Genomic DNA, 14,278 nt, shown 5'->3' on the forward strand with positions numbered 1-14,278 from the left:
TAGATTTACACAAAAATAAGGCTAGAAGTGCTGGATAGAGCTTGAAATAGAAAGGATCTTATGAAAAAGTACTTCAAAATTTACACTATTCTTCTCTAGTGCTATAGCATACAGTAGTATTGTAATGTTTCAGCTTTCGCTCTAGTTTTGTGTGTGTATGTAAATATATAAAATACATGCAATTCCCCTCTTTTTATCAATGAACCACATAACCCTCAGACTGGGCATTATGTTGAACCACTGATGGAGTTAATTGAAAGCATGACAGTCATCCCATTTAGTATTATATCTTTCCATGGCAGGCATGGAATTACATTTCCTAGGCTGTCTTACTGGGATCTTGTTGCCCTTTGTAGAATCTGTTGAAATTGCTATTAAAACGGTTCGCAGTTTTGCAGGTTTTGATAATCAGGAGATGTGCTCTGTCAATGTACAGCATCATGCTTGTGCAAAGGGGGGAACTGGGAGCAGCATGGCTGCTCAAATGCTGTCAGAGCTTCCACACGTGTTGTTTTTGGAGGTGTTTGTATTACTCGCAGGGATGTTTTGCATCACCTTCTCTGGATGATCCACAGAGGACGCAAGCTGTTCTAGCTACCAAATACCGACCGTTTTCATTCAAACTCTAGTAGATCATGCTTTTAACTCTGGATCACATGTGTTAGTAGTACAGGTTGAACCCTTCTAGTCCAGCACCCTTGGGCACTCCTGATCAGAGCCGAATGAGAGAATTTGTTGGACTACAGGAGCTCAATATTGTTTAGCAGTATTACCAACACTTTCCCTGCTTACTGGGCTCTTAAAAGACATTTATGGGTAAATTAAAGCTAAAAACAGCACAGAACAGTGAGAGTCAGGACTGGTGGCTGGAAACAAACTTTATGGGACTGTGGGAAACTTGGCTAATTAAAATCATGCCAGATTACAGATGCTGCCAGAAGAAAGAGTGCCGGATTAGAGAGGTTCAACCTGTCGGAGCTCTCTCATCCATCACATAGGCACGGCAGAGCAACAAGATACCCCTTGTCAACCTGCCATCACCACTTGTTTTCTAAGCAGCATGCTTATAGGGTTTTTTCCCTCTACTCAGCTCCCCTTTAAATTCCTGAATTTTAATCAAGTAACAGCTTGTTAAACTGCATCACCCAGTTTCACTGATTTGGTAAATTTCTGAACCAAAAATGTCTTCCAGCCCTAGATGCTGGTTGTTAACCTGGAAAGACAAGTTGCCCACTGTAAGTAATGTTTATTAATGCATTCAAATGACAGCCCCAGGTTAAATATAATATTTGGAACCTTGCGCCTTAAACATTGTATCCTCTCCACAGTCAGTGAAGTTCAGGGTGAAAAAAGGTTAAGTACCCTTACCTCAATGCATAAACCAGCTCCGGTGCTTTTCAGAATCTTGAAATGGGGAAATTGGTGATTAGACATCTCTTCTTGGAAAAGATGAAAGTTTCAATTAGGCAAAGGCCCCGGGGGAATGAATCAGCTTTGGTATCCGAGCAAACGTAAGCTGCTTGGATCCAAAAGAACCACCAGCGGAGAGGACTGGGAACAATTATCATACTTTAAATAGTCTCAGGGGTTAAAAGGATGTTTCACAGTTGAAACGGGACTTGGGAAAACAAAAGCAAATTGTAATGTGCCATATCTCACCCCTTCTAACTTCCAAGGATGCTGTTGGACCACTTGTGCTCAAGAAAAGCAGAGGCATACAGTAAGCCAACCACATTTAGGCTGAGTTCAGTTAAGTTGGAAACAGCATCAGTTAGTGGCATAGTTGTCATCAAATGGATGGGATACTGGATTGGGAACTGGGAGACCTGTTTAATTCTTGGCTCTGCCACTAACTTGCAGTTTGAATGCAGTCAAGTCATTTCATCTTTCTATGCCATTGTAAAATGAAGATATTCCCTTGTTTTCTTAAATGTTTTGAGATGTGTAAATGAAAAGCTGTTACATGGGGATGGTTGGATGGTGGAAAGTAGAATAGAGAGGCAACTCTAATGTTTGGATGGTGGCTTTGGGTATGGTTAGAGATGTATTAGGGTTCTGTGTGGGGGTATGGTTTAATTAGAATCTCAGGAAAGTTACGCAAATGAATTAGGAATGATAAATGGGTTTGACAAACTCCAGCGTTAGGCAAGGCAACAGACCTTCTTTCCAAAGTTCTTGGAAAGGTGCACGGGCCTTTTAATAACCTGCAAAGCACCATTGCATAAATAGTCCATAACGCAGGTGCATACTCTATGTTCTCGAAAAAGGTGCTTGGGGGAAAAAAAAAAAAACAAAAAAACCCTGAGCCCTGCGGTTTAAACCAATCCAGAGCTTCAAACTCTGGCTTCAGATTCAAGCTCCTTCAAGTTCTAAGGGTCTCCAGAACTTGGACTTCGGTGTGATCCACCTGCTGGTTGTACATTATTTGCGTGGAATCAAAACACATCATTATGAAAATCAGGATTGCAGAAAATTCTGCTTAGCTTGAAGAAATTAACCCCACATCCATCCACAAGTCACTGTGCTAATGATTTACTTCTGTCCTTCATCTTGAATCCTTGTCGCGCAGTCTGTCTCGCATTAGACTCTTGGCAGGGGAAGGTTCCCAGGAACAGAGCAAGCTGCCTCTTCTCAGAAAAGTGTTGCTTATCCTTTGATGCCAATAAACCAGTCAATTCCTATTATGATTGTTACAGTATCACACAGAGGCCACAACTGGAATGTATGCAATGCCCAGAATGTTGGAGTGCTAACATAAAAATACACAGACCCTGTCCTGAACAGAGTGCTGTCTTGCGTGACAAATGCACCATGAGGGACGAGAAAAAAAGAATACCATCTAACGCTGACAGCAGCTATCAATAGACCAAGTATCCTCCTCTGACCTTCCAATCTAACTGGCCTAAATTTGCAGTTTTCTTATAGGCCTCACAGCAGAGTTGGGGTTGTGAGGGGAGATTTGAATGAAGGGCTGGAGGATGAGGTGGGACGTCCCATACATAAGGGGCAGCATGGAGGAAAGCATGAAGATGTTGGTATGAGATGCTGGCCAATGGGAAGATGAGGCTGGCAGGGTTGGTGGAGGAGAACAGTGACGCAAGACAAGCAGGGAGATGTGGAGGAGTGGAGTTGTGAAAAATCCAAACACCTCCTGGCACAAAGATCAAAGCAACTTCATCCCCAAGCTCAGGGAAACTTTGGCATGAAGAAGCAGCTGTGGCCAGCAGGGAGGCTGTTATTGCGGTTCTCCCAGGCAAATGGGAAAAGGGGCATAACTAAAATCTCCTAATAAAGCCATTTCCAGCTTGGCTAGCTCCATTTATCCCGATAAGCACACAAACATTTGGGTTCTGCTTATACAAACCTCTGAGCTTTTGGAAGTTCCCGCATGCATGCTTATGACTGTTTTCAGGGCCAATTTTTCACATGCTGGCTTTTGTTGTTGTACTCTAATTAGTCTTTGGCTCTGTTTAGGTTATCGAGAAGAGGTTGTAACATAGGATTTTACATAGTGTGGCAAATGGGCCATCTACCTTTCTCCAAGAGTTGCCAGTGTCAGCTGTTTTGCCAAAAGATGCAAGGAGACCTGTGGAAGGCAGTTGTGGAACATCAAACCCATAAGAATAGTTTCTTCCTAATTCCATTACTGAGAGTTTTGATAAGATGCAAAACTCTTGGGAGACGCAACCCCAATTCAAGGTGTTCTTGTTATCCACATATGTCCCACAACTGTGACTCAATATGGCACCTTACTATGCCTGCAAATCAGGCATTTGGACATCTGAAATTCTGTGAGAATAATTTTGATCAATAAAAGGAAATCATGCTGGGAAACTGGCTCCCAGTTGCCTCTTTCCATGACTTGTTGGCTGTCAGTTTAACTCTGATGGAAGCGACACTTGTAACCACACACAGCCCTTGAATTATCCCAGCTGTTACTTCCCAGGCAGAGGAAATCTATCCATAAGCCTGTGCTAATGACATGTTTTATCAAGTGGAACATCAGAGGGCTGGCAGAGTCCCTGAGACATGGATTAGGGCTTAAAGAGATTCTCCAGGGGCTGGTTTTTTGAAGCGTTCACTTAATCGTGGAAACTCACTGATGCACTGCCAGTCTGTAGCCATCTGACTTGGTCTGCCTTTTTTGGACTAACACGTCTTCCTACAATAGAAAACCAGAGTCTTCTCATTCGTCTTCCAATTATTTTCTAAAAAGTGGTTCTGCCGCTTAGCTCTGTGGATATTCAGAGAAGATTAACTAAAATATGGGAGTCTAAAAAAACACTTCGGGCAACAAGGTTTTTTTTATTGATGTTGGAGTCACTAAAACTGTTGCAGTAATTCACTTAAAAACAGTCCAGTTCACTACTGTTGAATTGCAGTGAGAGTCCCAAAGAAGTTCAGTATTTATGACACCGACAGCAATGCCAAATGAAGTCACTCACATTATTCTCTCCAGATGTTTTTGTTGAACCACAAAGATTTCTCCAAGGTGTGGGTCATTGATGTCATTGGGAGGGATGTGACATTGCAGTACAAATGGAGGATGAGCATAGAAAAGGATGCAAAGCAGCTATTTTGACATTTTCCAGTATTATCTGGAAGCTGTGTGTTGGGAGCTAATCCATATATGAGTCACCCAAGCGGATTTGGGTCTCATACAATAAATGTCCAACAGATCCCTATCAGTCAGACGATTGTTACAATTAGCACCAATGGAGATTTGATAGGGTGAGATTTTGTTTAAAAAATGCCATTTTCACAGTGCTTTTTCTCACTTTTTGGGGTGAACTTGACATTCCTATGGAAAATATCATCATGTTTTTTTCCTAATTCCAACCAGTTCATCAGTGGATTGGAAAATAGGACTTGACGTTGACCCTTTTTCCCCTCTTTAAATTCAAATTTTGCCAAAATTGCAAAAGAATCAAACAGCTTTGACCATTTTTGCTATTGGGCCTTAAGTTTGGGAGTGTCAGGCCATTCCAGAGTAGAGAAGAAATCACACCATAACAGAGACAGCTGCAGTTGGCAAAGCCCTGGCTGGGACAATTTAGTTGGGATTGGCCCTGCTTTCAGTGGAGGGTTGGACTTGATGACCAACTGAGGTCTCTTCCAACCCTATGATTCTATAAACTGGTGAGGTGGGGAGGGGGCAAAGGGGGCAGTTTCCCCAGGACATGGAATTTCAGAAGGGCCCAGGTTGCCCAGCCTGTGTGGCGGCTGGAGCCCCAGGCCTTTTAAATCACTGCTGGAGCACTGCACAGGATGCTGTGAGCAGCTCTGGAGGGTGGAAGTGGTGGATGCAGTCCAGGTGGTGCTGTCAGCTGGCTGCCCCAACCCCACCCCTTTTTGGAACATAGTGCCACCTTCTTCCCCACCTTGTCCAGGGGCCTGGCAATTCTGTTGGCCCCCCTCCCTGCTAACTGGCATCTTTGTAGAAAGTCTCATCAAAGATCCAAAGTTGAAAGAACCATGGATTTACTGATTTACCCCTATAACAAGCCTTCTTTCCAGGGCACAGAGGGGGTGGTCAGGCCCTTGCAGCTAACAACGTTGTCCCTATTGAATGCGGAATAAAGAATGGACAGTGCTGCCAGGTGGCATTTTCACCACTTTATTTAGCAGTTAGTTCACCCTTGTGATCCCATTCTATCCTAGAGCAGTAACATGCGTAAAGCAACTTTTAAAATCACCTAAATCATTAGGGAGCTAAAATTTAATTGTGACCTAGGGCCCGATTTTTGCAGGTGCAAAGAGAAGCCTAATAGGATTTACAAAAGCACCCATGACTCTCCATGGGAATAAGGCAGCTAACCCTAGAGGCTTTGGATAATACCACTAGCACCTACCTCTGTCTTTAGGGGCTGGAATACATTTGTAAACAGAGCCCAGAGGGGCCTGAATCTCACTGACGGTCATTGAGATATAGGCAGTGATGTGCCAAAGTCAGTTTTGAAAATAGGACTTTGGCACCCAAATCACTTTTGACTATTCGACTCATTGGTACTCCTTCAGCAAGGGCTGTCCTCTGTCTGTGCCACCATCCTGCCCTGCCCTGCTTCCTTACCCCCACTCGCAGCCACAGGGCCAGGGATTATCTCCCCTGGTCCGCTCATCACGCAGGCAGTGAGAGCATAAGCCTGCTCCACTCCACTGCCCTCCTGGTCTGCTGCATGAATGCAGGGTAGAGGGAAATCGATCCCCTGCTGCTGCTGCTATTGGGTGCAACCTCTGGGCTCAGGTAATGCCCTGGCCCCAGCTAACCCTCCTCAGTCCCATCCATACAACGGTTTGGGTGGCTACCGTGGGAGCCCCAAAAGCACAGGGGCTGGGGTGGCTGCCCCACCTCATCCTATGGCCTTCAGCAGCACCCCATTACAACGGTAAGTTACACATCCTAGAGATGAGGCAGAGGAAAGTTTTAGGCTTTGGCAGACAGTTTTAACCTGAAACAACATCTTCATCTCTGCTCCAGTTGAAGAAAGCTGGTACTGACATGGAAAGACCGGAGGTTTGGGTGTTCCATGTAACTGCACCAGCAGAACAAACTGAGCAGAGCAGTGAGAGAAACAGGAGCGGAGCCGGCTTGCTACTTAGCCCCCAAAAAGGTGGGGGAGGCTCATCTCGTGGCCACACACTTGAGAGGACACAGTAGACCTCTGAGACTTCTAACGTGGCTTGCTCCAGTTAAAGGCAGCTTCTTAAATCAAAGAAACAGGGCTCCTGACAGCTGAGCTATGTATGTCTTTTGTGAGAGTTGGTTCCTGCTCTTCTATTACAGGCTAAATGAACCCATTTTGTTGGTTGCCACTGAGGGAGGAGGTCAGTGGACTGGGGTTCCTGCTAACAAGGTTTTGCTTCTTTTCTGCCTTAAAGAGGGTGAACGTGCAGGGGCTCCATTAAAACCTTGCAGTTCTTGCTTGCAATGAAGTGGAACAGATGAGAGACCCAGGAATCCCTTGGGACTCTCTCCCCTTCCCCATAATAGGGAGTGGTAGCCCATCCCTTGCACCAGCACTCTGATGCCTCCCAGAATATCATCATGGGGGTTTTGCTCTGGGCTTCCCACAGTTGTGCATTACAGTAAGCAGGATCCGTTACCAACCAACAAGGGAAAAGTGAGAATTTTGGGTAAAGAGTGTTGGATTGGAGGAGGACTTTAGAAAGGAACAGACACCATAAACTCTAAAGGAGTCACGGTTGGTGAAGCAGAAGCCTCCTTCTGGCCCCTTTAGCACATTAATTACACCAGCCTAGAGTATTCTGGAAAAGCTGATTTTGAAATAACACTGCTCCACTCAAAATACATTTCAAAATAGCACTGTGCTATTTGCAAATACAGTGTCTACACACAGAGAGCCTATTTTGAAATACAGCCATTGGATGCACTATGGCTTGTTTTGAAATAAGGAACAGAGCCTGTCTTAACGGCCCCTGTTTCAAAGGTGCTATCATGCAATGAAGTTTACCAGTTTCAAAATAAGCCAACTGCTATTTCAAAATGATTGAGAAATAGTGATTGTATTGTGTAGATGCTAGGATAGTTATTTTGAAATAATTTTGCTGTGTAGACTTAGCCTTAGACTTTGAAACAGAGTTTGAATTCTGAGCCTGATTTGGTACACATCATGTGCTGGGGGGGCAGTTTGAAGGAAGTGTAAATTATATTAGCTAAGATTCGCTTCTGTCTTTGGCCCGTTACTGCACTCACAGGAAAACTGGCAACGGATTCCCTTGATTCATCAGACTAAAGGAATGGCTTTAAACTTCTTTGGGCTGTGGAAAAAACAGCTGAGGATATTAACCAGAGTTCCTGTCTCTACTTAGCTCAGAATTCCAATGCCACTCAGACTAAAGGCAAAGTTAGCCTTTATAAACTCTACTCTGCTTAACCTACTGCACTGTACTTAACTGGTGAACCCCGCTGAGGGTTAACTCCTTCACTTTATCTGTCCTGCAGGGGAAGGAGAATTTAGCCGGTGTTCTATAAGTGACTTGAACTGTCAGCCCCAATTGAGGTGTAAATCCATGCTTATCGGGAAGGAACAGATTTCAGCTTTCCTTCTCTGCCAGTAGAACAACGTCAAGTCTGGGAGTTGTTGCTAGTTTGTTTCTAATAACAATCAATAACAATTTTTGTATGATTTCCCAGACAATGCTAGCAGCTCAGACATGCACCCATCTGGCAGGGCCTGGGAGCCAATTGTAACAAACTGAATGATATGGAAAAGGATTTAAAATAAATAAATGGCTATCGGTGGGCCTGATTTACTGTGGGGCTTCCCCAGAGTCTGCCATTGCAAAAGGAGGGAGGGAGAGTTTTGTAGATAAGGCACTTGAATGGAAAGCAGGAGACATCGCTTGACTCTGCCACTGACTCCTCGTGTAATCTTGACCACCTGACTTTAATTCTTCCCTGCCTCAGTTCCCCATTGGTAAAATGGGGGTGATATTCCCTGCTTGACAGTCATCCTAGGAATAGAGCTGGTTGAAAACTGGTCAATACGTTTGGTGCAAAGAATATTGGTCGTGTTCTGTTGTTTTGTGCAGAATTGTGGAATTTTGTTTTGGCCTCCCTTTAGGGTGGGGGGAAAAAGTGAGAGAAGGGAGCTCGTGGCGGGGGGAATGAAAAAAATCACATTGGAAACCCATGTGTATATTTTCTCATCAAAAATTCAGGCAATGCTGATAAACAAAAATGTTCTCTTTTTGTGAGAGAAGGTTTTATCAGAAAAAAATGGTATGAAAAATGTAGATGAGCTCTAGTTCTGAGGATGTGAGTGCTTGAGAGCCGCTCGCTTACTCTGATGGGGAGTGACACAGAAACAAATACACTCCCCTGGTTCTGGGAGATCCTGGTGCTGGGCCTACAGGCCCTAAGCTGACTGGGGGAGTCTTATTAGACCATGGTGTGTGTGTGCGTATGTGTGAGCATACATACACATGTGCATGTCTCACCCCTGGCCTTTCCTTGGAGGGTTTGCATTCCTCCATCCTCTGGTGCAGCTGGTCCTACGAATGCAGAGGGTTCAGTCTCCATACACTAAAGCAGATCTGGCCTCTGGTGTGTAAAACCATATTCCAGTTTTCCTCAGGGTTTTCAGCCATCCTGGCTAGACTCCATCCCGGGCTTCTGGTTTCCATTACATGGCTGCATCATCTGTCCATTTTCTTTTTGTAATGCTTTTTTCTTGCAATTTTAACAGTGTTTTCTATTATTAAACCCTTTTTCCCTAATTAGTAAAAAATCAGTTCTACCCACCTGAGTAGCAAAGCCACTGTCTGTTAACTAAACTCTCGCTCTGTGTTTCAGAGTAAAACTGTTGCTCTTTGCCAAAGTACGTAATGAGTTCTGAGCTAATTTTTAGGCTATGGATCTAATGGGCCTCATTCATTATGGGCCGCATGGTTCTCAAAGCGGTCATGATTCCTAACAATCCTGCAAGGGGTCCGATTTGAAATGGACCATATACAGTGTTTGCTGTGAACTGAGCACTTGGGCAGCCAACCAGAAGAGATTCAGTTGATGCCCAGCTGATTAACAGAGTGCTCACAGCTGGCAGCATGTTTGGTGCACATCTGCACATGCCTCGGTGCATGTAACAAAATTTATTCTGTCCGTGAAATGAAATTGATGGGTAGTAGGTTCAAAAATAATAAAAGGAAATTTTTCTTCACACAGCGCACAGTCAGCCTGTGGAACTCCTTGCTGGAGGAGGCTGTGAAGGCCAGGGCTCTATTAGGGTTTAAAAAAGAGCTCGATAAAATTTTGCAGGTTAGGCCCATAAATGGCTATTAGCCAGGGGTAAAGTATGGTGCCCTAGCCTTCAGTACAAGGGCAGGAGATGGATGGCAGGAGATAAATCACTTGATCATTGTCTTCTGTTCTCCTTCTCTGGGGCACCTGGCGTTGGCCACTGTCGGCAGACGGGATACTGGGCTGGATGGACCTTTGGTCTGACCCAGTATGGCCATTCTTATGTTCTTATGTTCTGTTCATGGGTGAAGAAAACCCTGGCCATGTCCTAACTTCTGAAGTTTTGCTGGACGCCATCTTTTGTGGTGTTAGTGGAGAAGCGATTATCTAGAAATAGACAGGAAATAAATTGCCGCCTGTTTACAAATCCATTGATGTCTCACAAGTCCAGCAGGATGAGCAACAAGATTAGATCCAAACCAGGTTGCCGTGAAGGAGTTCATTTACCTAGGGCACTCCTCGGCCAAGGCACCGGTAGCTCTTAGGCAGAGAAGCTTGCATGTCTCTTGCCTGTAAGTTGTGTGTCTTGTGGGTATCATTGTCGGGGGCTGTCAGCAGTACCAAACTGGCAGGGAAAGGGATGAGGCTGGCTAGTAGCTGCTGAGCTGGTGACCTCTCTCCTGCTCCAGTATTTTCTTGTAATAATGCACCTGGGAATGACAAGCACAGCACAGTCACTTCACAACCTTGTAAGCAGCAAGAGCTAAAGCAGACACCTGATGTGCACCCAAGGGTAATCAGCTTTGCTGGCTGGCTTGTCTCAGATCAAGACCCAGACCAAGTTCCTGCCTTAAGTGAGTGTGGGAGACTAGTTAGCTTATTAAGACTCTTCCTTCTCTAATTTCTTGATCTTTCGTGTGTGTGAGAACCAAGTAGACTTCAGTCTTTGGGCCTGTGGTACTATGACCATGTATGACTTTTCTGTGTCATGCTTCAGGATGTCGGCAGGTCACTTATGGCTGTCAAGAAGGAAATTTTATTCCCCTTTGTGTAGTGTGAGGTTTTATATCTCCTTTAGGAAGTTCAGAGGTACCCGTCACTGAAGGTACAGGCCTGACCTTAAGGCGAGCACGACGGTTGCCATCAGCCCCACGCCTTCAGGGCCTCATACTCCAATCTTCAACTGATGATAACATCCACTGGCCGGGCTCTGCTGTCAGCGTGCCACCTTAGGCCTCACCCACTGGCCGGGCTCTGCTGTCAGCGTGCCACCTTAGGCCCCACCCACTGGCCGGGCTCTGCTGTCAGCGTGCCACCTTAGGCCCCACCCACTGGCCAGGCTCTGCTGGCTGTTTGCTGCCTTGGGCCCCACCCACTGGCTGGGTCCCGCTGTCAGCATGCCGTCTTGGGCCCCGCCCACTGGCCAGTCCCTGCTGGGCTGGGTCTGTGAAGATGGAGTACTGGATAGGAATTTTTTTTCCTTAAGTGCTTGGCCGATGTACTTAGCTCACATGCTCAGGATCTCTCTGGTCACCTTACTTGGGAATGGGAAAGATTTTTCCTCTTCGTTAGGTTGGCTTGGCTGTTTTCTGATTTTGCCTTCCTCAGCCGTAGGGGGCACAGGTTACTTGCTAGGGTGATCTGGGTATATCTCACTCCACCTCATGCTGTGGGGTACCTCGGACTCATCCGTTCTCTGCCTGTGGCTCATAGTAGTTCATCCTTCTGAGGGCTTTGATGTAATTTTGATTGTTGCATTACAGTGTGTGCGCTGGGTGATGCTGATGCCTGTGCTATACAGGAGGTCAGACTAGATGATTTACTGGCCTCTTCTGGTCTTAAACTCTGACTCTTTGACTTAAGTGTGACGTCTTCCTTGTTTTTATTCCCTCAGGGGGACATCCAACAGCTCCTGTTTGTGGCAGACCCCAGGGCAGCCTATGATTATTGTGAACACTACAGCCCTGACTGTGACACAGCCATTCCAGACACCCCTCAGTCTCAGGATCCTAATCCAGATGAATACGTAAGTAGAAGTGAAGAACCTCTGCTTGTTCATGCACTGAATGTGTAGGGTAACTGCTTAATGCTTCTACAAGTGATCCCCAAAAGGTTCCAGGGACAACTATAAGGGAAAAAAATAATATGCAATGGGCAGCAGTTTACAGCCAGACTAACCATAAAGAAGCAGATACGCTGTTGCTATGAACTGAGATTGCACATGTGCACCATTCCCTTATTTAACTTCCATTTAGTTTCACTGAGTTTTTCTCAGTAAGTCACTGGCTTGTTTTGGATTGCTTTCCCCACCCTTGTGGCTGAAAAAATCTGTTGCACAATAAAACAATGGAAGAGATCCTGGAGCATGTAAGGTGAGACATTGCCAAGGTAGATTAACTTTTTAGCCTTGTAACCTTGACTTCTTTTCTTGAAGAGTTTGAGTCCAGTTTCCAAGACCTGGCAACCAATGCTACTTGTGAGGGCTCAGAACAACCTCTGAAACCTCAGTGTCTAGTTGGGTTAGTGGATAATGTACAGGACTAGATTTTTAGGAACTATAGTTTCTAATCCCAGTTTTGTTGCTGATTCATTATGTGAACTTCAGTATATCTGTTCATTTTTCTGCTTCTTGTTTTCTCTGTGTGAAGTGAGTTGGCTGCATGATGATAGTGTGGCCTAGATGAACATAAAGGCTCTTTTCTTTGTTTTACATGCATTCTAAAGAAGTAGAAATAATAAATAAGTTAAAGAAAATAGACTCCACTGCGGTTAAAATCTAGGACTAAAATCTAGGTGTTAAACATATTTTTGGATGCACTTGCTCACCAATCAAAACTAGCTGCGAAGGACTCATCTCGAAAGGGCCATGTTGCTATATGGAATTTTGTACAAGTCCATGCTTGGCTTTAAATACCAATAAAATCAACGTACCAGGTTAGGAGTTTGTCAAACCCAACTGAAACAAAAAGTCTTGTTTGTGTTTCATTTTAAAATGCAGCTGACACCTTACTGAAAATTCTGAAAATGTCATTATATTAGAAGCTGTTTCTACGGATAGATGCATGAAAACAGAACCAATGCTTCTTTAACAGCTCATTTGTCTCAAGTTGCTTTTTCTTTATCCAAGGTCAGGACATAAAACAGGAAGCTTTTGATTACTTGGAGTTGTTGACAACCCCTTTGTACTTTTCTGCATGAGTGTTAACTCAGGTATACTGGCCAAATTCAAATTTGCATAAATTCACGCCATCTCCTTAAATTCCCCAAAAACTTAAAATACAGGATTTCTATATACTTCCTCTGCTATCTTAGTATGTATTGCTGTGCACTGTGAAACAGTTGCCAACTTCTACCCTAGAAGCAGCTGCATTTCAGTGAAGGCTGAAAGGATTTCATGCTGTCTGCCAAGCATGTGAGCATCTTTCAGGGCAGAATATGCCGCATAAATATGAGAGATTATTATTCTTTAATCATAATTTCTTAAATAACCCAAAAATGACATCCCATATATCCTGTAACCAAAAAGTATCACAGGAGCTGGGGAACACTGAAAAAGCAAGAACCTGGTAGAAATGTAACATCCATAGATAAAAGAGATTAAGGATTAAACAAAAAATATGGAAAATATGGAAGGCGCTTAAGGAAGTGAATTTGCTGGAGCAGGTTCAGCGAAGGGCAACAAAAATGATTAAGGGTCTGCCGCACAAGACCTGTTAGGATAGGCTGAGGGATTTGGGCTTGTTTAGTTTACAGAAGAGAAGACTTAGAGGTGATTTAATAGCAGCCTTCAACTTCCTGAAGGGGAGCTCTAAAGAGCAGGGTGAGAAACTGTTCTCAGAGGTGTCAGATGGCAGAACAAGGAGTAATGGTCTGAAGTTGAAGAGGGAGAGGTGTAGGTTAGATATTAGGAAAAACTATTTCACCAGGAGGGTGGTGAAGCATTGGAATGCGTTACCTAAAGAGGTTGTGGATTCTCCATCCCTTGAGGTTTTTAAGTCCTGGCTGGACAAGGTCCTGGCTGGGATGACTTTGTGGGGGTTGATCCTGCTTGAAGCAGGGGGCTGGACTAGATGACCTCCTGAGGTCCCTTCCAGCCCTGTGATTCTGTACTACTTTGAGTATTGGGGTAGATCCACTGACTTCAGTAAAATTGCTCACATGTTTAATATTAGGCATGTGCTTAATGAGATTTCAGGATCAGGGCCCATATAACCCAAATTTTACAAAAAATTTGTAGCAGTACAAATATGTAAGCAAAAATGTTTGCCCAATCCAACCACAGAAAATCAAATTATTTCTCCACTAAAGTAAACGACAAAACTCTGGTGTCAGCAGAACCAGAATGTCTGGGGTTTGCTACCTGCCGCTCTGGAGCTGCATGCGGCTCTTTAATGACTTCTTTGTGGCTCAGGATGCTATCATTGCAAAGCAAAAACACAAACAAACAAAACCCTCTCCTGATTATTTTCGATATTTCACTGAACATCTAAAAGCTGAACAATGAACACCTCATATCTAAATAGCAAACTATATGTGCTCTTGAAATGTTGGCTAACACCCCCTTTAATATGTGCAGTG

The 14,278-nt window shown here is 44.3% G+C and overlaps 1 protein-coding gene across 4 annotated transcripts in view; it reads left to right on the top strand.

The window, feature by feature from the left end:
• Positions 1–14,278, top strand: part of COL5A1 (collagen type V alpha 1 chain) — a 302,011-nt gene that overhangs the window by 112,239 nt on the left and 175,494 nt on the right. For all 4 annotated transcript variants that reach the window (XM_075015472.1, XM_075015471.1, XM_075015474.1 and 1 more), the window contains exon 5: positions 11,595–11,726. In XM_075015472.1, coding sequence (XP_074871573.1) covers positions 11,595–11,726 — 132 coding nt within the window. The remainder of the gene's footprint in view (positions 1–11,594; positions 11,727–14,278) is intronic.

The sequence above is a fragment of the Carettochelys insculpta genome, chromosome 21, assembly GCF_033958435.1.
Source record: "Carettochelys insculpta isolate YL-2023 chromosome 21, ASM3395843v1, whole genome shotgun sequence".
Taxonomy (NCBI): Eukaryota; Metazoa; Chordata; order Testudines; family Carettochelyidae; genus Carettochelys; species Carettochelys insculpta.